General features: G+C 33.9%; 1 protein-coding gene across 3 annotated transcripts in view; it reads left to right on the top strand.

The window, feature by feature from the left end:
• Positions 1-23,023, top strand: part of LOC111058118 — a 158,591-nt gene that overhangs the window by 62,546 nt on the left and 73,022 nt on the right. For all 3 annotated transcript variants that reach the window (XM_039427373.1, XM_039427370.1, XM_039427377.1), the window contains exons 2-5: positions 7,346-7,447; positions 10,196-10,324; positions 17,159-17,309; positions 21,000-21,181. In XM_039427373.1, coding sequence (XP_039283307.1) covers positions 7,346-7,447; positions 10,196-10,324; positions 17,159-17,309; positions 21,000-21,181 — 564 coding nt within the window. The remainder of the gene's footprint in view (positions 1-7,345; positions 7,448-10,195; positions 10,325-17,158; positions 17,310-20,999; positions 21,182-23,023) is intronic.

The raw sequence follows: 23,023 nt of genomic DNA, 5'->3' as shown, positions 1-23,023 counted from the left end.
CCCGAACCAAAGTTATCTTATTTCTGGTATTTGATGCAGACCTCCAGCTAACAGAGGGTAGTTGGGCAGTTATTCTCAAAATTCGAAAATCCCTTCACGGGTTTTGATTGACGGTGGTGAGTAGTGTAGGGTGAGGGGGCTGCAAACCTCAAAATGGCGGTCCATCGTTTCAAATGAAGAGAGGTCACGCTCTCGTAAGCTTATAATATTAATATTGCCCCAAAGTATGAAGTTTCACATGTATTCATATATCTATAGACATGCAGGGTACAAGACAGGATAATGAATGTGAACTGCTATTATTATTGTGTATATATAGTAAGCGAGACTTTACTGGAATTTAGTAGAGTTGCTGCATGGTAGAATTGAAGGGTGCATTCCTTGAATAATCACTCATACTTGTAGAGATTTCAACAACGGTATTTTGAAGCATATTATGGCAAATTACATTCATTATCATTTGTAGGCCTACTAGTAGTTCTGTGAACAGTAGACCTCATGCAGTTTTTGCATCTACAAGTATCTGATGTCACCTGTTCTAGTTGATTCAGTTGAATCACAATTCACAGTTGAATCATAATTGACCTAGCGAAGTGAGGTCTAAGATTCAAGTCGACGGGCATTTCTCTTAATGTTTAAATGTTCATATGTTGCGCATTTACGGCGAAACGCGGTAATAGATTTTCATGAAATTTGACAGGTACGTTCCTTTTCTAATTGCGCGTCGACGTATATATAAGGTTTTTGGAAATTTTGCATTTCAAGGATAATATAAAAGGAAAAAGGAGCCTCCTTCATACGCCAATATTAGAGTAAAAATCAGACTTCAGAATTATTCATCATAAATCAGCTGACAAGTGATTACACAGATGTATGGAGAAGCCAGTCTATTGCTGTATTTCCATGAGGTCTATAGTTTCAATCAGGTACTTGTGGATGAGAATACTGCGTGAGATCTACTGCTCAAAGAACTACTAGTTTACTCTTAAAAACTGTTATTTGTTTTCTCCAAGATCAAAAACTCACATATGTTTGATAAACATAATAAACTCAGTTCATGTTTGAATTTGTATCCCAGATGATAATTTATCCAGTTCCGTGATAATCTTTTCATCTGATAGAGATATTTCTCAACTATTTCAAAATTAATTTTTTCAATGAAGAATATTATAATATTTCTTCAGCATTATTCAGTTCATTTAATCATTTTACATTCTATTTTCAATCCCCTCTCAAATTTGTTTTTCAAATGTGAGAATATAGATACGCATCATAAAAATAATTGAAACCCTTCCTTATAGAAATAGACACGGCCAGACATTTGTGTAATGCATGCAATGAATAATCCACTTGTCAGCTGACTGATTATGAATAATTCTATAGTCTGATTAATCCTATCTTCGAAATAGATGATATATATATATATAGTGATATCAGAGTATGGAGGAATTCCTTTTTATTAGTATTATCCTTAAAATGCAAAATTTCTAAAAAACCTTGTGTATACATCGACGCGCAGTTGAATAAGGAATATTCCTGCAAGATCTCATCGAATTCTATGAACGCGTTTGGCCGTAATCGCGTTGCATAGGTCTACTGACAGACAAAAAAAAATCCGAGTTAAAACATGGACCTCATTACGTTCGGCCAATGATTCATATGGCAAGTAAAGTTTCAATGCAGATCCCACATATCAGTATCAGCGAACTTATCGAGTATACTGAAATAGTATATTTCGCACCCAGGGCCGAAAATATGAGTTTACCGGCTCGAAATCGGTTTTCAAGTCCGAGGCCGTCGGCCGAATCTTTCTTTTTCTTCAAGGATCCCTATTCTACACATAAAGAAATAATAATTTCGCTGTATTCTATGCTATTTTCAAGTATTTGAGTATTCGAACTTATTTTTAACTAGGAGTTCTGTGAACAGTAGACCTCACGCAGTATTCTCATCCACAAGTACCTGATTGGAACTATAGACCTTATGGAAATACAGCAATAGACTGGCTTCTCCACACATCTGTGTAATCACTTGTCAGCTGATTTATGATGAATAATTCTATAGTCTGATTTTCACTCTAATATTGGCGTATGAAGGAGGCTCCTTTTTCCTTTTATATTATCCTTGAATTGAAAAATTTCCAAAAACCTTGTATATACGTCGACGCGCAATTAAAAAAGGAACATACCTGTCAAATTTCATGAAAATCTATTACCGCGTTTCGCCGTAAATGCGCAACATATAAACATTAAGAGAAATGCCAAACCGTCGACTTGAATCTTGGACCTCACTTCGCTCGGTTAACTATGTGTAATCCTATCTAAATTTGAGAGAGGAATAGCACAATGTTATCTTTTTTCTCTGTCCCTATCATTTTGATGATGTACTTATTGTATGAATCAATAAAGAATGAATCACTAATAATACTGATGGTGAATAATGAATATATAGATGTGCAATTTTGAGTTTCTGTGGTTATATGAAGGCTCTCTGTGAAATATATCATAATAATTTTCATATTACCTCTGTAATGTCAGTGTTCTCAGTAATGTATTGTAAACTTGAAATAATCATGTTAGATCATGATAGAAACATTGAAAGAATGATTGTAGTTATCATTCCTTCTTCTCTAGCGATTTTCCTCTCAAGTTTATTCTTACACTTACTCACTCTCTCTCTCCCATTCCATCTACAATCTAAGAAGAGATGATCATATCACCCCTTTCTTCCAGCAATTACATGTGCCAAAGCTCAAGCGAATGAGGGCGTATCACATTCTTATGCTGCTTCATGACCTATTACATTTCAAAACCCCAGGTTATCTAGCTGATAAATTTATGTTTATAATTTATTGTAATGACTTCCTGCTTGTAATAATCATGATTCAATCTATCATTGACATTTGTAATGCAATTGATGTTCTCAATTAGCTGCTGCAATAAACTATTTTGACTTTGACTTTGACTTTAAATTTGTTTTTATTGGGGATCGTAGTGTGAGAGGTACTAGGCAGGACTCCCAACTATTGGTTTTTGCAAACCATAAAACATCCATGTTCAACAATTAATCATTCCATGTATCAGCTAGCCGGATCTGGAATCTGTTGCCTTCAACGGCAGTCGAGCTCTGTTTGGCGCGGCGGTGTTGAATTGGCTGGGATCTGGTGGCGCGAATTAGGCTTTGGTCTCGTTGAGCTTCTTTTTTCATTGTTCTATTTGCATTGCAATCCACATGAATTTTGTTCCTTTCTACTATCATATGCAACTACAGATTTATCTTATATTGTTTTATGATGATATAATTATTATATTTTGTAAAATCTTTGTTTTTAGGGTGGTTTTGTGTGCATGTGTGAGTGAATGGCAACTTGATTAGTTCTTCATTCCTTATAGTATTTATCAAGTGGGTTTTAAATATTGTTTTCAATTGTATTTATGAATTAAGTTTTATTACATATGTGATTGTATTTTGATTAAGATTCTAATTTCTTTCTATAATCTTATATAATATTATTACATAATTATTATTTAACGAAAATCCTAAATAAATGCTGCAAATCACCCCGAAGACCTCTGCTATTGCAGACATTGACAACAGGGCTAACAGCTAGATGGAAATTCGATGAGAACTACTATCCAAAAATTTGTTGCCAGCCCGGGAATCGAACCCGGTACCTCCCAATTGCTAGACAGGAATGCTTACCCTTACACCAAACTGACAATCTCTGGATAGCAGCGCTCATTCTATACGAAGCCATAGCGGCCAACCAGTTACAGATGGAATTAAATAGAGAATACATTTATTCAAATGCTAATTGATATATAATTATTATTTAACGAAAATCCTAATTAAATGCTGCAAATCACCCCGAAGACCTCTGCTATTGCAGACATTGACAACAGGGCTAACAGCTAGATGGAATAGATGGAATATTATTACATAATAATGTAATCTATTATTTTTGTTTTCTTATTTTCTTATGTTATTTTTTTATTTTGTAAAGGGTTGTGAGGCAGAGAGGACCAGGAGTCCTAACTCCGCCCTAATAAAGGCAAATCAATCAGTTCCTTTCAAACCCTGGTCCTTTCCTCCTTTCTCTCAGTTCCAATTTACACCCTCACCTGTTCTCATTTCACTTCTTTTCCATGCAATTTATCCCTTATATCTTCTTCTCTCTTCCACGGTCCACCTCTATTCCTTTCAGACCCTGTTTATCTTCCTCGTTCCCCCTTGTTCCATATCACATCTTTACATCTCTTCCTCATTTCAGTTAATCCTCTCCCGTTTTCCCCTCCAATCTATGATATCCGCATTCACCCTCCAACCATATTTCCGAATTCCCCTCGAACTCCTAGTTCCGTATTCCCATCCAACTCCCATTCTCTTATTCCCCCTCCAATCTTCATTTCCGTGTTCCCTGCAAACTCCTTACAAATCGTCTTTCAAAGTGAAGATTATTATTTCACCCTTCTGCAATGCGCGACTTATTTGCTATCTTCAAAGGAAGGGCTCCGATTTCAATGGCGAACTTGGGGTCAGTGTCAAGTTGTCAAGGAGCTTCCTGCTTCGACTGACTTAACTTCCTCTTCCTGTCAACTCATCACAAATATACATGTTTTCGTAAATCTCCAGTGCTTTCCAAAATTATTATTGATGAATAACATTTTACAAATAAATAAAATTATCAGATAATGATTATAATGAATCAAACATTTTATCAACAATAAAAATAATGGTTGCTATGATTATTGAATATTCATTGTTGGTTTTCTAAGGGCCGGTTTCCGAAATCGGGATTTAGCTAAGTTCTAGACTTTAAACAGCTGGAGTCAGAAAATTGACTTTCCAAAACGGGCCGGGGCGTACTGATAGTTTTTATGATAATCTTTATTTTCTCACTTCTATTATTGGAAACGTTTTCCTTGACGAAATGACACATTCCTAAATAATTCAAAATAGCTGAAACTTTACACTATTTTCTCTTTATTTGATTTTGTGTTCAATTTTCTACATTTTCGAAATTAAAATCTAAATGTGGACGGCGACTACGCCCCGTTTCGGAAAGGCAATTTTTTGACTCCAGCTGTTTTAAGTCTAGTCCAGTTATAGAATAGGCACGCTGAGAAGTCTAGCCTCTGAAGCTAACATCTACTGCCATATCGCTAAATCGTGACGTCATCATCGGATAGAAAACTTTTAGATTGTGTCTATTTCAGAAGGATGTAAATTATTATTAATTAAAATGGTAAACTCCCGCTGCGCTACCGCTGAAATAGACACAATCTGCTGTGGAAAACAATGTAAACAAACTCTACAGAAAAGTTTTCTATCTGATGCTGACGTCATGATTTGGCTGTCACAATCTGCTGTGGAAAACAATGTAAACAAACTCTACAGAAAAGTTTTCTATCTGATGCTGACGTCACGATTTGGCTGTCACAATCTGCTGTGGAAAACAATGTAAACAAACTCTACAGAAAAGTTTTCTATCTGATGCTGACGTCACGATTTGGCAATATGGCAGTAGATGTTGGCTTCATCTACTTTCAGTATGAATATACAATGGGCCGTGTCTATTCTATAACTGGTATAAGGCTAAATCTCGAGCTCGGAAACCGGCCCTAAATAATTATTGATAAAATAACCAAAAAAGATTGAGTAAAAGTTATCTCATTTATTGAAAAGCCAATATATACCCATTTTTCATGTTACATCATTATAGTGAGGTCCACGTTATAATGGTAGTGGAGAAAGAGTAAGATAGTAGAACAGCATTGCCGATTCTCTGTCTTATTTAAATACCAGTGTTCAATTTAATAAAGGATCTCCAATAAATAAATTGAGCACCACTGCAAAGTAACAGTACATTTATTAAGTTTTCTTGCAAACTATTTATTATGTGTATCAACATAACATCTGTATTCAAGCCATGTCATTTCGTCCAGAACAACTTAGTGCAAACCTAACAAGAGAGTAAACTATAGCCCTCAATTCCACTGCCAAGTACAACACTGTGGCGAAACCATAGTTTATATAGCTGAAGGGTTGTTTACTCTTGGGGGTTGAGCGGCTGGCTTTCTTCGGAAGGGGTGGGGTTTATTTGTCATCGGTGGAGAGTTTATATACTGTCATCATTGATTAAATGTGAGGCATTGGTGTTATAGGATGAGCATTGCTGACAGATTGTGAAAGACAGAAGCTAACGAGACACCGAAATCAGTTATCGATAGGCGCAAGAGAGAGAGGGTGTGTGTGAGTTAGGTGTGTGAGTGAGTAGATGAATAGATCGTTTAATGGTGTCTGGGTGAACCACGTGTTATCAGCCGCTTTTAGGAGCATCATCGTCGTAGAAGAGACAAATTAGCCAGCAATTACGACCCGGTAGATGACGCGACACCAGGAAATTGTGTTAGGAACGTGTGCAAACTGATAACAAGCGATGCTTCACTCAGGCCTCATTATTCGACAGTGTATACCGGCCTCTTTCTTCAAGCAGGCATTGGTGTCACCACTGTCAGGCGACGAAATTGAGTCTTCCGGTAGTAAACGACGAAGACGAACCTAACCTCACTTACCGAATACCAATTAGTTTAGTTTCATAGTTTGGCGGTTTGAAAACTGAAACGTTGTTGAATTTTAGTAGTTTTAACTAGAAATTTTATAATTTGAAACTTCAGGTAGTATATAAAACTATAGTTATTCAACTTTGAACAAATTATGAAACTTTTAAATCGATTATTGCTGTCTTAAACATAGTTTTGTTTGTAGTGTGAAAAGCTAATGGGCCATTAGGCCTACTATGGTATTTCGTCCAGGAAAACAACGCATAACAGCTTGAGGCCTGAAAATTAGGTTCTATTTGTAATAACTAATTACTATATTAAATTCTTCCATTAATGAATTTATTATAAAACTATTCAGCTTGGAAATTTTTGTTGAAGGAATTTTTTTAAATGAGATAGTGCAGTACCTACCTACTTTACAAAAAGTTTGTCTCCCTATTAAAAGAAGCTAGGTTTATTACTATTAGTTTGGTTCTGTTTATAACTTATTTATTAGTTATTGGTTTTTATTTAAAATTAGTTCTGACCAGTTTAATACAATTTCAATCTTATTTCAATTACCTAATAATCGAGATTTTTGGTACGGTAACTAATTTTGTAATTGGAAAAATGAGAAATATTCTTAGCTCAACATAGAATAAAGCCGCTACACCATTAGGCTACACTTTAACATATTTGTGGTTAATCAAAACATATCAATTGTGTCGCATTGTTTTTACAATCAGTATTCCAGGATTTTTGTTAGCCTAGTTATCAATGGGCGTTTTCTTTGTATTTTCCAGATTGCCTTCACCTCCAGCTGTACAGAGATAGCAAGGATAGATACAAACAGGGTCAAACCAAAGCCTCGTTGTCACTTCAACATTTTTTAGCCGTAGAATCAGGTAAACAACACTTTTGAATAGCCTACATAACCTATTATTTCATCATGAAAAATATTCGTATGGCATTTTGTTTGTAGAATTCTCTTTTAGGACGGTCCTAATAATAATAATGACGTGTGATCTGGGTAGCTCAAATCTTACGTTATGACTAGTCCTCACTTGGCCCAGCCTGGTAAGCTTGGCTGCGTTGGTCTTGCCATCCACACTGCGAGTCCAATCAAGACCAGCGGTAGCCAACATTGGCAAGCGCTCGCTTCACGAAGCGCCGCATTCAAAATGGCAATTTGAAAATAGAGTTGAATGTTGAAAATATTAACTTGAAGGTACACAATAAAAAAGTACCTAACATAATAACAATTCACAGAAAATAAACTTGAAAATCACATAATCTCGATCACACAGTACACGGAAAAACCAGCAGAGCAGACGACAAAACAGGACACAACATGCACTGGTTGACCATACTATGTCCAAATAGGCATGAGCTCTGAAGGATTAGGCCGACCCTCCCACTACTCACACACACAAGCGCAGTCTCCTTTTGTGTTTGTGATTAAAGGGACGGTCTGTCTACCTGTATACTACGTAGTATACATAGTATATCAATGGCGCAGGTAGGCCGGGCGTGTGTGCCTGCGCGTGGGGGAGCGAGGGTCCGCTTAATTTTACAGCGCTCATGGCAGTCTGGACAGACTATAGTGAGATCCTTGTTATAATGGCAGTGGAGAAAGATAGCAGAACAACGATGACGATCCTCTATCTTGTCAATGTCTTCTATAGACAGTAGCTGATACAGGTTTATTGATGTAATAGCCTATTATCAGAATGTTCATTCTAGTTTAAAATAATAATTATTTTTTATTAAGCGAGAAACTATATTCAAGTTCAAGTTCAAGTTCATTTATTGACACACTTTACAATTTACAATAATAAATAATACACAAAACAATAATATAAAGTGGTTAGGTAACCACATTTGAAAAAAACGTGTTGAGGCACCATCACACTGAAAATAAAGAAAGAGTAGCTTAGAGCCTAGCTAAAATTATATAAAAACTTGATAAATGTTTATAATACAGAGAAAAAAATATGTTACGAAGAGTACTAAGAGATAAACTGTCCCTTCATAAATGTATCATTCACTGCAATATGATAATATCAAAAATACAATATAAAAGTAACTATACTATATCTAAACAGAAACTCAACATCTTCTAGTGAAAACAACCAAGATTTCAATTCCTTGAGAAAAATTCTTAAATTTAAACTAGAGGACACATGGAAAGGTAGATAATTATAAAACTTTAAAGCACAAAAAGTAAAAAACCTACGAAAAGCTTCAACATTAGCCTTCAACAGAATGGCCTTATTTTGAAATCTCAAACGACTAGAGTAAACTCTAGCATTACTTTGAACATTTTCTCCTCTAATGAAAAATATTCTTAAAACTCTAAAGACATATAAATATCTTAATGGCAATTTTTTTTCAATAATTTCATAATGAATTTTCATAATTAATAAGATGAAATATTTTGTTAATTGTACATTGTTAAAAGATGATCTGGCAACAGAACAAAGCAAGATAGCACTATCCGCTTTGTTGAATGATAAACAAGGATAGCAATACCATTGCCAATCAAACCTTGCCATTATAACGTGGATCTTACTATAGTGTGGATTCAATGGCCTACGCTGGGCTGGCCTCCGCTCAGAGAAAATCTGAGCAGAGTCCAACGCTGACAAACCACCCATCCGCACATTGGTGGTGGCCAACGTTGGCCTTCGTTGGGCCAATACGTAGATGCGGGATCAGAGCTTTCAGGTCGCTAATGATCAGTTTTCTACATCGGAAGGTCCTTATCTGGATACATAATTTTAAGCCGGCAATTAGCCTCACTACTAATATACTTGAACTGGGTAGCGACTGTTGAAAGTGCCCATCTGACAACACGGGAGAGACCAGGCTAAAAATTTTTCGTCAATCTGGTTTTGAACCAGGGACTTCTATAGTGAGGTCCACGTTATAATGGCAGTGTTTGATTACCAATGGTATTGCTATCCTTGTTTATCATTCAACAAAGCGGATGGCGCCATCTCTTTCTCGCTTTGTTCTGTTGACAGATCGTCTTTTAACAATGTAGAATTAACAAAATATTTCATCTCAATTATGAAAATTCATTAAGAAATTATTGAAAAATATAATTTACAATTTCGACTGATTTATTGAAAACACATTAGGCTAAAAACATAAAGCACTCTTTATTTATATAAAGTAAATAAAGGTTTCAGCTTATTTAAGCCATTTTCAAGCTCAAATTAGTTTTTGTATGGTTATCTAGTGCAGCAGAACAGCTTAGAAATTGTCTTAGTATGCTGCACACGTCAAGATGGCATATAATATCTTGCTTAATAAAATATAATTATTAATTATTTTAAACGAGAATGAACATTTAATATTACATCAATTAACCTGTATTAGCCACCGTCTATAGAAAGCATTGACAAGACAGAGGATCGGCAACGTTGTTGTTCTGCTATCTTTCTCCACTGCCATTATAACGTGGACCTCACTATAGAGTAGATTTTGTTTGTTTCTTTTTTATTGTGTGCGAATTAGTAATCAGTAAGTTTTTAGTATTTCTCATTTAGTATTTAGCTATTTATAATGGAATAGCAATATTTATGATTTTGATATTGTAGTCTATTAGTTAACTCTTGTAATCAATGCATACCTTTTGTTGTTTCCAGGATTTACATTAGATAAGGAGTCCAATACGATAGCGATAATCTGCCAAGACGTGACTGTGGTACTAGCCTTCGATACCCGGGAACGTTTGATACAATGGCAGGTCAAAATAGCCAACAATCTGGGCGAAGGTGAGATCATACACAAAGTCAATTATTTCTCTTCAGTTGTTTGAAATTATACTTTTTTATGCAGTTGCGAGGTCTCTCAATGCATCGATGTAATTGTGGATGATGTCCACATGAGCTTTTAGCTTGTGCGTGGGTAATTTGAAGTGCAAGGGTGAGTTATGAGATGATGAAACGTCCATGCCTATTCGATGGGATTCGAACCCGTGACCAGGTAGCACTAGCAGTCTGAAGGGTGCAACGCCTTAGTCAACTCGGGTATCTGGCCGGCAATGTAGGCCTATGTCTCACACATTTTAGTTTGGAAATTTTGTATCAAATTATGGTGTTGTGTATCAAGTTCAGATGATACTGTATAATATTGTGTTAATACTGTATCATATGTGATGAAACTGTATCATTTATGGTGATTCCATAGAGAAAAGATAGCTTAAGAGAATATGTAATGGTTTGTAGAATCCATTCATAGTTTGGAAGTTTTGTATCAAATTTTGGTGTTGTCTATCAAGTTCAGATGATACTTTATCATAACGTGATGATACTGTATCATTAATTATTTATGGTGATAACATAGAGAAAAAATAGTATTAGAGGATTTGTCTTTGTTTGTAGAATCCATTCATAGTTTGGAAGTTTTGTATCAAATTATGGTGTGCATCAAGTTCAGATGATACTTTATCATAACGTGATGATACTGTATCATTTTGTGATGTTACTGTATCATTATTTATTTATGGTGATAACATAGAGAAAAGGTAGCATAAGAGGATTTGTCATTGTTTGTAGAATTCATTCAGTTTGGAGTTTTTGTATCAGATTATGGCGTTTGTATCAAGTTGAGATGATACTGTATCATATTGTGTTAATACTGGCTTTTTTCTTTAGGGCTACTTTTATATAAATAAAAATATAAATCTGAGTACCCTTTTAAATTAATTCGTCACGACATGTTTCGGCTACTAATGCCATTTTTAAATCACTTGAAAATCTTTTTGTGTAGTTGAGAAGTTGATATTGTGGTAATTATTCATATTGAATGAAAAAGACTAAGAAATTCTCAAAAAACCACTGATTTATTGATAATTAGAAAGACCGGTTTCGGTTATTACACCATTGTCAATCTCTGATAAACTAAAACTAAATACAAGAGCAGCAGAATTTATACTAGTAGGCGAGTACTGGCAGGCGTTCATGCCCTTGACCATTAGCAGTACTCGCCTACTAGTATAGATTCTGCTGCTCTTGTATTTAGTTTTAGTTTATCAGAGATTGACAATGGTGTAATAACCGAAACCGGTCTTTCTAATTATCAATAAATCAGTGTTTTTTTTGACAATTTCTTAGTCTTTCTCATTCACTTGAAAATGTCATTAGTATCCGAAACATGTTGTGACAAAATAATTTAAAAGGGTACTTAGATTTATATTTTTATTTATTTATTTATTGTTGTGTATGGCAGAAACAACAAATATATAGCTCATGAATCTCAAATGTCTAGATATACACTGTATATTTCCAAATTCTTCAAGATGTTGTGTAGTTTTCGGTCAGGAGAACATAAGTTTGTCAGACCGCCATCATTGGCTAGTCCATTTAGCGTTATCCAATGTGCACCATGGAGGCGAACTAGCGTTACACATAATATATATTAATTTAAATATGTTTTATTATATGTGTCAATACTGTACAATATGTTATGATACTGTATCATATTGTGGTGTTACTGTATCATTTATGGTGATACCATAGAGAAAAGATAGCATAAGAAGATATGTCATGGTTTGTATAATTAATTGAAGAAAATCCCAATTAAATGCTGTAAATCACCCCGAAGACTTCTGCTACTACAAATATTGACAACAGGTTAAACAGCTAGATGGAAATTCATTAATTAGCATTTGAACAAATGCAACTTCCAATTTAATTCCATCTGTTTGTAAAATTCATTCAGTTTGGAAAGTTTTGTATCAAATTTAGGTGTTGTGTATCAAGTTGAGATGATACTGTATCATGTGTGGTGATATAGAGAAATTATAGCATAAGAAGATATCTCATAGTTTGTAGAATTATTCATTTAGTTTGGAAGTTTTGTATCAAACTATGATGTTGTGTATCAAGTTGAGATGATACTGTATCATTAATTATTTATGGTGATAACATAGAGAAAAAATAGTATTAGAGGATTTGTCTTTGTTTGTAGAATCCATTCATAGTTTGGAAGTTTTGTATCAAATTATGGTGTGCATCAAGTTCAGATGATACTTTATCATAACGTGATGATACTGTATCATTTTGTGATGTTACTGTATCATTATTTATTTATGGTGATAACATAGAGAAAAGGTAGCATAAGAGGATTTGTCATTGTTTGTAGAATTCATTCAGTTTGGAGTTTTTGTATCAGATTATGGCGTTTGTATCAAGTTGAGATGATACTGTATCATATTGTGTTAATACTGGCTTTTTTCTTTAGGGCTACTTTTATATAAATAAAAATATAAATCTGAGTACCCTTTTAAATTAATTCGTCACGACATGTTTCGGCTACTAATGCCATTTTTAAATCACTTGAAAATCTTTTTGTGTAGTTGAGAAGTTGATATTGTGGTAATTATTCATATTGAATGAAAAAGACTAAGAAATTCTCAAAAAACCACTGATTTATTGATAATTAGAAAGACCGGTTTCGGTTATTACACCATTGTCAATCTCTGATAAACTAAAACTAAATACAAGAGCAGCAGAATTTATACTAGTAGGCGAGTACTGGCAGGCGTTCATGCCCTTGACCATTAGCAGTACTCGCCTACTAGTATAGATTCTGCTGCTCTTGTATTTAGTTTTAGTTTATCAGAGATTGACAATGGTGTAATAACCGAAACCGGTCTTTCTAATTATCAATAAATCAGTGTTTTTTTTGACAATTTCTTAGTCTTTCTCATTCACTTGAAAATGTCATTAGTATCCGAAACATGTTGTGACAAAATAATTTAAAAGGGTACTTAGATTTATATTTTTATTTATTTATTTATTGTTGTGTATGGCAGAAACAACAAATATATAGCTCATGAATCTCAAATGTCTAGATATACACTGTATATTTCCAAATTCTTCAAGATGTTGTGTAGTTTTCGGTCAGGAGAACATAAGTTTGTCAGACCGCCATCATTGGCTAGTCCATTTAGCGTTATCCAATGTGCACCATGGAGGCGAACTAGCGTTACACATAATATATATTAATTTAAATATGTTTTATTATATGTGTCAATACTGTACAATATGTTATGATACTGTATCATATTGTGGTGTTACTGTATCATTTATGGTGATACCATAGAGAAAAGATAGCATAAGAAGATATGTCATGGTTTGTATAATTAATTGAAGAAAATCCCAATTAAATGCTGTAAATCACCCCGAAGACTTCTGCTACTACAAATATTGACAACAGGTTAAACAGCTAGATGGAAATTCATTAATTAGCATTTAAACTAATACATTAGTTGCTTATTAGTTTATTAATTTCAATATTCCCACAGAAATTACGAGGGTGAGTCAATTATTATCTACAATTAGGTGTATTTCTGTTCATGTTCATTGCACGGTTAATTTGCGTTAATGATGCATTCTTTGCTTATTTGTGCTTATATCTAGGCTAGTTTCAAACTGCTGTTTTTGTTCCATCATCACTGACATGTTAATTATGGCCGCTCCACTTGTGATTTGCACCAACGTTCGGAGAACCGTTTTCCGAGGTCGGAAGGTGTATCAGGGGAAATTCATCAAAACTTTCAGTGCTTTACGGGAATAGTGTTTTACCATAACTGAGTGTTTATGAATGAAATTCAATAAATTTTGTCCACTCTCCTACCACGAAAAACTAATCGTTATACTCTTATTTTGCTCACTAATCGTTATACTCTTATTTGGTGCAAGTTAGCTGCCATAATTGACAATATGCCAGTGATGATGGAATTGAAATAGCTGTTTGAAACTAGCCTAGATACAAGCACAAATGAACAAAGAATACATCATCAATGCAAATCAACATAAAAAATAAACCTATATTGCGGATAATCATTATTGACTTTAGGCTATTTAGGCTACCATAGACACATATAGCATAAGAAGATATGCCTTAGTCTCTAGAATTCAAAGTTTGAAAGCTTTGTATCAAATTATGGTGTGCATCAAGTTCAGATGATACTTTATCATAACGTGATGATACTGTATCATTTTTTTGGTGTTACTGTATCATTAATTATTCATGGTGATAACATAGAGGAAAGATAGCATAAAAAGATATGTCATTGTTTGTAAAAGTAGTTTGGAAGTTTTGTATCAAATTTTGGTGTTGTGTATCAAGTTGAGTTGATACTGTATCATATTGTGTTAATACTGGCTTTTTTCTTTAGGGCTACTTTTAAATATAAATGAAAATATAAATCTGAGTACCCTTTTAAATTAATTCGTCACGACATGTTTCGGATACTAATGACATTTTAAATCACTTGAAAATGGCATCAGTAGCCGAAACATGCTGTGACGAAATAATGTAAAAGGGTACTTAGATTTATATTTTTATTTATTTAGCGTATGGCAGATACAAACCAAATATAAAGCTCATGAATCTCAAATGTCTAGATATACACTGTATATTTCCAAATTCTTCAAGATGTTGTGTAGTTTTCGGTCAGGAGAACATAAGTTTGTCAGACCGCCATCATTGGCTAGTCCATTTAGCGTTATCCAATGTGCACCATGGAGGCGAACTAGCGTTACACATAATATATATTAATTTAAATATGTTTTTATTTATATGTGTCAATACTGTACAATATGTTATGATACTGTATCATATTGTGGTGTTACTGTATCATTTATGGTGATACCATAGAGAAAAGATAGCATAAGAAGATATGTCATGGTTTGTATAATTAATTGAAGAAAATCCCAATTAAATGCTGTAAATCACCCCGAAGACTTCTGCTACTACAAATATTGACAACAGGTTAAACAGCTAGATGGAAATTCATTAATTAGCATTTGAACAAATGCAACTTCCAATTTAATTCCATCTGTTTGTAAAATTCATTCAGTTTGGAAAGTTTTGTATCAAATTTAGGTGTTGTGTATCAAGTTGAGATGATACTGTATCATGTGTGGTGATATAGAGAAAAGATAGCATAAGAAGATATCTCATAGTTTGTAGAATTATTCATTTAGTTTGGAAGTTTTGTATCAAACTATGATGTTGTGTATCAAGTTGAGATGATACTGTATCATTTATGGTGATATAGAGAAAAGATAGCATAAGAAGATATCTCATAGTTTGTAGAATTATTCATTCAGTTTGGAAGTTTTGTATAAAATAATGGTGTTTGTATCAAGTTGAGATGATACTGTATCATTTATGGTGATATAGAGAAAAGATAGCATAAGAAGATATTATCTCATAGTTTGTAGAATTATTCATTCAGTTTGAAAATTTTTGTATCAAATTATGGTGTGCATCAAGTTCAGATGATACTTTATCATAACGTGATGATACTGTATCATTTTTTTGGTGTTACTGTATCATTAATTATTCATGGTGATAACATAGAGGAAAGATAGCATAAAAAGATATGTCATTGTTTGTAAAAGTAGTTTGGAAGTTTTGTATCAAATTTTGGTGTTGTGTATCAAGTTGAGTTGATACTGTATCATATTGTGTTAATACTGGCTTTTTTCTTTAGGGCTACTTTTAAATATAAATGAAAATATAAATCTGAGTACCCTTTTAAATTAATTCGTCACGACATGTTTCGGATACTAATGACATTTTTAAATCACTTGAAAATGGCATCAGTAGCCGAAACATGCTGTGACGAAATAATGTAAAAGGGTACTTAGATTTATATTTTTATTTATTTAGCGTATGGCAGATACAAACCAAATATAAAGCTCATGAATCTCAAATGTCTAGATATACACTGTATATTTCCAAATTCTTCAAGATGTTGTGTAGTTTCCGGTCAGGAGAACATAAGTTTGTCTTACCGCGTTCATTTGCTAGTCCATTTAGCGTTACCCAATGTGCACCATGGAGGCGAACTAGCGTTACACATAATGTATATTAATTTAAATATATTTTTATTTATATGTGTTAATACTGTACAATATGTTATGATACTGCATCATTTTGTGGTGTTACTGTATCATTTATGGTGATACCATAGAGAAAAGATAGCATAAGAAGATATGACATAGTTCATAGAATTAATTGAAGAAAATCCCAATTAAATGCTGTAAATCACCCCGAAGACTTCTGCTACTACAAATATTGACAACAGGGTAAACAGCTAGTTGGAAATTTATTAATTAGCATTTGAACAAATGCAACTCACAATTTATTTCCATCTGTAAAATTCATTCAGTTTGGAAAAGTTTTGTATCAAACTATGGTGTTGTGTATCAAGTTGAGATGATACTGTATCATGTGTGGTGATATAGAGAAAAGATAGCATAAGAAGATATCTCATAGTTTGTAGAATTATTCATTCAGTTTGGAAGTTTTGTATCAAACTATTGTGTTGTGTATCAAGTTGAGATGATACTTTATCATATTTGAAGGTACTGTATCATTTTGTGGTGCTACTGTTTCATTAATTATTTATGGTGATAACATAGAGAAAATATAGCATAAGAGGATTTCATGGTTTGTTGAATTCATTCTAAACACTAAATATTCAAGTCATGGTTTTTAGTACAATTCAACACCAAATTATGGTGTTGTGTATCAAGTAGTTTATCGATGTTTGCGTAATTGAAGTGGTGAACTGTTGTCTTGTGCAGACCAGCAGTTCCTGATCCAGATTTCGTCGGCGCCCGCCCGCACCAAGATCGCGACGGGGCCGGCGCGGCTACACGTGCAAGAGCACCGCTTCTGTCTGGCACAGGGGGTGCCGCCAAGGCTCATCGGGTGCTGGCAGATATCACAGCTCAGGTACCCCGCAAACAATGTACAGCATGTTCTACGAAACGTGTAACAGCCAAAGAAAGACCATAGATACCACAGTACGCGTCCAGTAACTTTGTTTTGAAAAAAATTCTCTATTAGGCGGAGTTAGTAGTTGTTTTCATTTGTATTAGTTGTAGAGTTGTTTTCGTTCTTATTAAAAGTAGTCAATTATATTTCACTCGCCAATAAAATATACAGGGTGACACAGAATAACGGGAACTTTTAAAAACGCCATAAAACATTAGTGGGAAGGGCAAAAATGATTTTATTCAAACTAATGTAAAGTTCAAGACTTGCCATTTGAGAATTATTAATAACATCTATCACTTTTTGACATTTACTTCTTCAAGATGGCTTCCTCCTGAACGAATACACTCTTGAAATCTGTGTTGACGATTCCTCATTGATCGCTGTTTACAACATCTCATCTGGGATTTCATTTTGAATTCTGTTTTTATTTTTAATTCAAAATTATTGATGAAATTGTGAGCGAAATCCACTCTGCACGGCATTCAGTGGCAACTGTGCGAGTGAGTATTGTTTAGTAACCGTGTAATCTCACGACTAGGTTGCGTTTCCTGGTCCCTGCAATTATCATTTTGTGGAGCTATCTCAAATCAAAAGTTTTCACAACTTGACCAATAACTGTGGTTGAATCATAACAGACAATTGAAAATGAAATTAACAATATCCCAGCTGAAATGTTGCAGCAATCGTTCAGGAATCTCAACGTAGATTTCAAGAGTGTATTCGTTCAGAAAAAAGCCATCTTAAAGAAGTAATTGTCAAAAAGTGATAGATGCTATTAATAATTCTCAAATGGCAAGTCTTTACATAACTTTTAATAAAATCATTTTTGCCCTTCCCACTAATGTTTTATGGCATTTTCAAAAATTCCCGTTATTCTCTGTCAACCTGTATTTTCCAATGATTGAATAATACATTTTCATGATTGATGTTAAATATTTTGTTAATTGTATTTCTAAATTGTTGAAAAACGATCTAGATCTTAGAACCAGAAAAGGATAGCACTGTCTGCTTTGTCGAATAATAGACAAGGACAACAACACCTTTTTCAATTATACTGGACCTCTATATAAGGTTAGATGAACATAAGTGATTGTGATGATCAAGTCTTCTATAGTGAGGCCCTCGTTATAATGGCAGTGGAGAAATAGGCAAATGCCGATTCTGTACCTTGCAACTGCCTTCTATAGGGGACAGCTGATACCGGTATATTTCATGTACAATTAATCATTCAATTTGAAATAATTATTTATTCAGTTTGAAATATCCAATTATATTTTAAGCGTAAAGCAATTTTTTCAATGATTAAATGATACATTTTTATGATAATTGAGATAAAATACTTTGTTAATTAATTATATTTCTACATTGTTAAAACACGAGCTGGCTACTTGTGGAGCTAGAAAAGAATACCGATATCTGCTTTGTCGAATAATAGACAAGGATAACAACACCTTTGTCAATCGAATACTGCCATTATAACGTGGACCTCACTATATAAGGTTATCTAAACATAACCTTGAAGGTTCTATCATAGAGAAACAATAGCGTAAGTAGATATCCCATGGTATAGGACGTTTATGTCGCAACTTTTACTGTTATCTCAAGCCGATAGTCCACGTAGTTCTTTCCCGTGAAGCTGTGTGACGCTGGTAGTCTCTCATACTGTGCCGTTCATACACTCTCACCCCAACAAAACAGTGAAAATCGACGGTAATCGGCTTGAGATAACAGTAAAAGTTGCAACATAAACGCCCTATACCATGGGATATCTACTTACGCTATTGTTTCTCTATGGTTCTGTTTACTTATGTTTCAAAGGTAAAATGGTAGGTTAGGTTTTTGCTTTTAAATGGTAATTATGATGATATTATTCGAAATATCTTTAAAAAATGGTAGGTGATAAACTCAGAACGAAAACGTTGGTCTAACAGCTGATCAGGATGACCTGGAATACGGGATGAAATGAATTAATGTCACCCGTAAATTGATTATTTATGTATATTGGACATATTAATGAGTTGTTGTATTTTTTCTTTAGGGCTACTTTTGAATATAAATAAAAAAAATATAAACCTGAGTACCCTTTTTAAATTATTTTATCACAACATGTTTATGTTCAATGGCATTATAAAGCCGAAACATGTGAGGAACAAATTATCCAAGTATTATTGGAAATTTCTTCCTTTCTCCAACGATATACGTAGAATTCGGTTTTGACTGATCGTTTTCTAGTTATTAACGTTTTTCATAAATATCGAAAAATTGATATATCTTTGAAACTAAGGTTAAGTCTTCTATAGTGAGGTCCTCGTTATAATGGCAGTGGAGAAATAGGCAAATGCCGATTCTGTACCTTGCAACTGCCTTCTATAGGGGACAGCTGATACCGGTATATTTCATGTACAATTAATCATTCAATTTGAAATAATTATTTATTCAGTTTGAAATATCCAATTATATTTTAAGCGTAAAGCAATTTTTTCAATGATTAAATGATACATTTTTATGATAATTGAGATAAAATACTTTGTTAATTAATTATATTTCTACATTGTTAAAACACGAGCTGGCAACGTTGTGGAGCTAGAAAAGGATACCGATATCTGCTTTGTCGAATTATAGACAAGGATAACAACACCTTTGTCAATCGAATACTGCCATTATAACGTGGACCTCACTATATAAGCTTAGCTGAACATAACCTTGAAGGTTCTGACATAGAGAAACAATAGCGTAAGTAGATATCCCATGGTATAGGACCTTTATGTCGCAACTTTTACTGTTATCTCAAGCCGATAGTCCACGTAGTTCTTTCCCGTGAAGCTGTGTGACGCTGGTAGTCTCTCATGCTGTGCCGTTCATACACTCTCACCCCAACAAAACAGTAAAAATCGACAGTAATCGGCTTGAGATAACAGTAAAAGCTGCAACATAAACGCTCTAAACCATGGGATATCTACTTACGCTATTGTTTCTCTATGGTTCTGTTTACTTATGTTTGTTTCAAAGGTAAAATGGTAGGCTAGGTTTTTGCTTTTAAATGGTAATTATGATGATATTATTCGAAATATCTCTATAAATTTAGGTAATAAACTCAAAGAACGGAAACGTTGGTCTAACAGCTGATCAGGATGACCTGGAATACGGGATGAAATGAATTAATGTCACCCGTAAATTGATTATTTATGTATATTGGACATATTAATGAGTTGTTGTATTTTTTCTTTAGGGCTACTTTTGAATATAAATAAAAAAAATATAAACCTGAGTACCCTTTTTAAAATTATTTTATCACAACATGTTTATGTTCAATGGCATTATAAAGCCGAAACATGTGATGAAAAAATTTTACAAAAGGTACTCAGGTTATATTTTTATTTATGAGTGTTTATTTTTAGTTATTTTTTCTTGTTGTTATGTGTGTTGATGTTTTAGCCGTAAATTGACTTATTTTGTTCTAATAAAAAATTGGTAATAATTAATTAAATAATTAATAATTTGATTTATTTGTTCCAATAATTGATAATAATTAAGTAATTAATCATTTGATTTATTTGTTCCAATAAATAATTACTTGTGACGATTTAAAATCGTTTTTTTCTTGATTTATTTATGAATGAGTTGTTGTATGTTTGTTGATTGCAGGAAGTACGGCGTGGTGGAGAACCGTTTCTGCTTCGAGGGGGGCTCGCGGTGCGGGCGAGGGGAGGGGGTGTTCGTGCTGGTGACTGACGAGGGTGACGAGATCTGTCGTGTGCTGACGCTGGCCGCTGATGGCAAACTCAACACGCAGCGCAGGCCCCACTCACGTCAGAGGAATGCGTCAGGTCAGTCAGCTCTCATTTGTGCTGTGTTTAGCTGGAGGTGGACGATGTGACGTCATGAGTAAAGACAGCACATTAGTGAGAGTGAACACAATATTAATTTTGATTCACACATTGTGGAGGTTCTGAGAACACGAAAAGCGGTAAATTGTTCCAGTTCCAGTGGTAAATTGTTCCATGGAACGCCACTTCAAAATCTTTGGTTGAAGCTTTTGGCGGCGCGAAATTATGAATTTGATTTCCACCAAAGTGTGTCGTTTTCTAGCTGCTTAAATGAACAAACGCTGCTTTATAACTTACCCTTTAGAGACGTGTGCACTTCTTCCACTTAATTACGCTCAAATATTTTATAAAGAAGAAATCATTTAAGAAATGGTTATCAAACATCATTTTGTTGATTATGGGCTCTGTGGATTAGCTATGGTAGACCAACAAGCTATCAGCGTATGCAAACGGTTCATTCTATTGACCAATGAAAGCTCTTCAATTGTGGTACAATCTGTGGCACTACGGTCAGAGTGCGAGGCAGGAATACTCAATTCAATTTTATTTCATGTTATGCATCGTATATAATACAATATTAACACAAGTCATAAACATCACATCACAAATACATTATGAATACAGGAATAATTTACCGGTAACTGGATTTCAAATCATTTACGTTCTTAAATCATTTAGGTTTTTAGTTTGTCAGAGATTGACAATGGTGTAATAACCGAAACCGGTCTTTCTAAGTATCAATAAATCTGTGTTTTTTTGACAATTTCTTAGTCTTTTTCATTCAAAAATCATTTACTGTTAAAATGCTTCCATTGGGACGCGGAACATTTTACTGCTAGTCACAATTTACCGCTTGGAACAATTTACAGTTTTCCCAGAACCTTCAAATTATACTTGATAGAGAACGCATTCACGTCACAGGAATACGTCAGGTGAGCTCTCCTTCGTGCTGTGTTTAGCTGGAGGTGGACTATGTGACAACAAGAGTGAAGACAGCACATTAGTTAGAGTGAACACAATGGTTCGATTGAATAAAAGCTAGCAATTGCTATCTAATTCTATTCTAGCCAATAATATACTAAGGGCCGTTTGCAAAGTGTAAGTTTAAGCTAAAGCTTAAACCAAATCTGGATTTTTTTTTGGTTTAAACTAAAATTCCGTTTGCGCAGTATAAGTACTCTGTATTGAGTTTAAACTCTGGGAAAGTTTAAACCTCCAAAACAGGAGGTTTAAACCAAATAATTTGGATTAACTAGACATCTGTAAGATTTGATGGAAAAACAGCTAATAGTAAATCATTTTTCGACGGTTGTTTATAATGCTTCTGTAGACGATAATAATTTTGTTATTTGGTTATAGTGAATCATTATTTGAATGTAAAAATAATTGTAATGGAGGAATTATTGATAGAAGTTTTTAATGCGAATGATAAAGATGACTGCGAAGAAATTTTGGAACCGAGAAAAATTGGGCAAAAAACGCGAATCATTCAAATTTCTGGTATGATTGAGAATTTTTTTAACGGTTTTGCTTGAGTAAAGCAAGTGCCAATTTAGTATTTGATCAAATAAACCACTTGATAGAAAATAATACAATTTTTATCAGTGGTCTTTGATTAGAAAACATGTTTTTAATAACACATAACTGAGATATTTTGCTTTTGAGAGATTTCTAATAAACGAGGAAGACCGTAGTAGATTTTCATAACAAATAAGGTTTTTATCTTACTTTCTAGTATATTTTTTTTGTGCCAACTAAATATAAGTTTGTTTCTAATAGTAATAAAGCATTTCATCATTGTTTTGAAGAATCTCTTGATCGCTTTTCACTTTTATTACCGTA

Source organism: Nilaparvata lugens, chromosome 1, assembly GCF_014356525.2.
Source record: "Nilaparvata lugens isolate BPH chromosome 1, ASM1435652v1, whole genome shotgun sequence".
NCBI classification, from domain to species: Eukaryota; Metazoa; Arthropoda; class Insecta; order Hemiptera; family Delphacidae; genus Nilaparvata; species Nilaparvata lugens.
The sequence above is the reverse complement of the archived record's forward strand: the minus strand, read 5'-3'. Positions and strand labels throughout refer to the sequence as shown.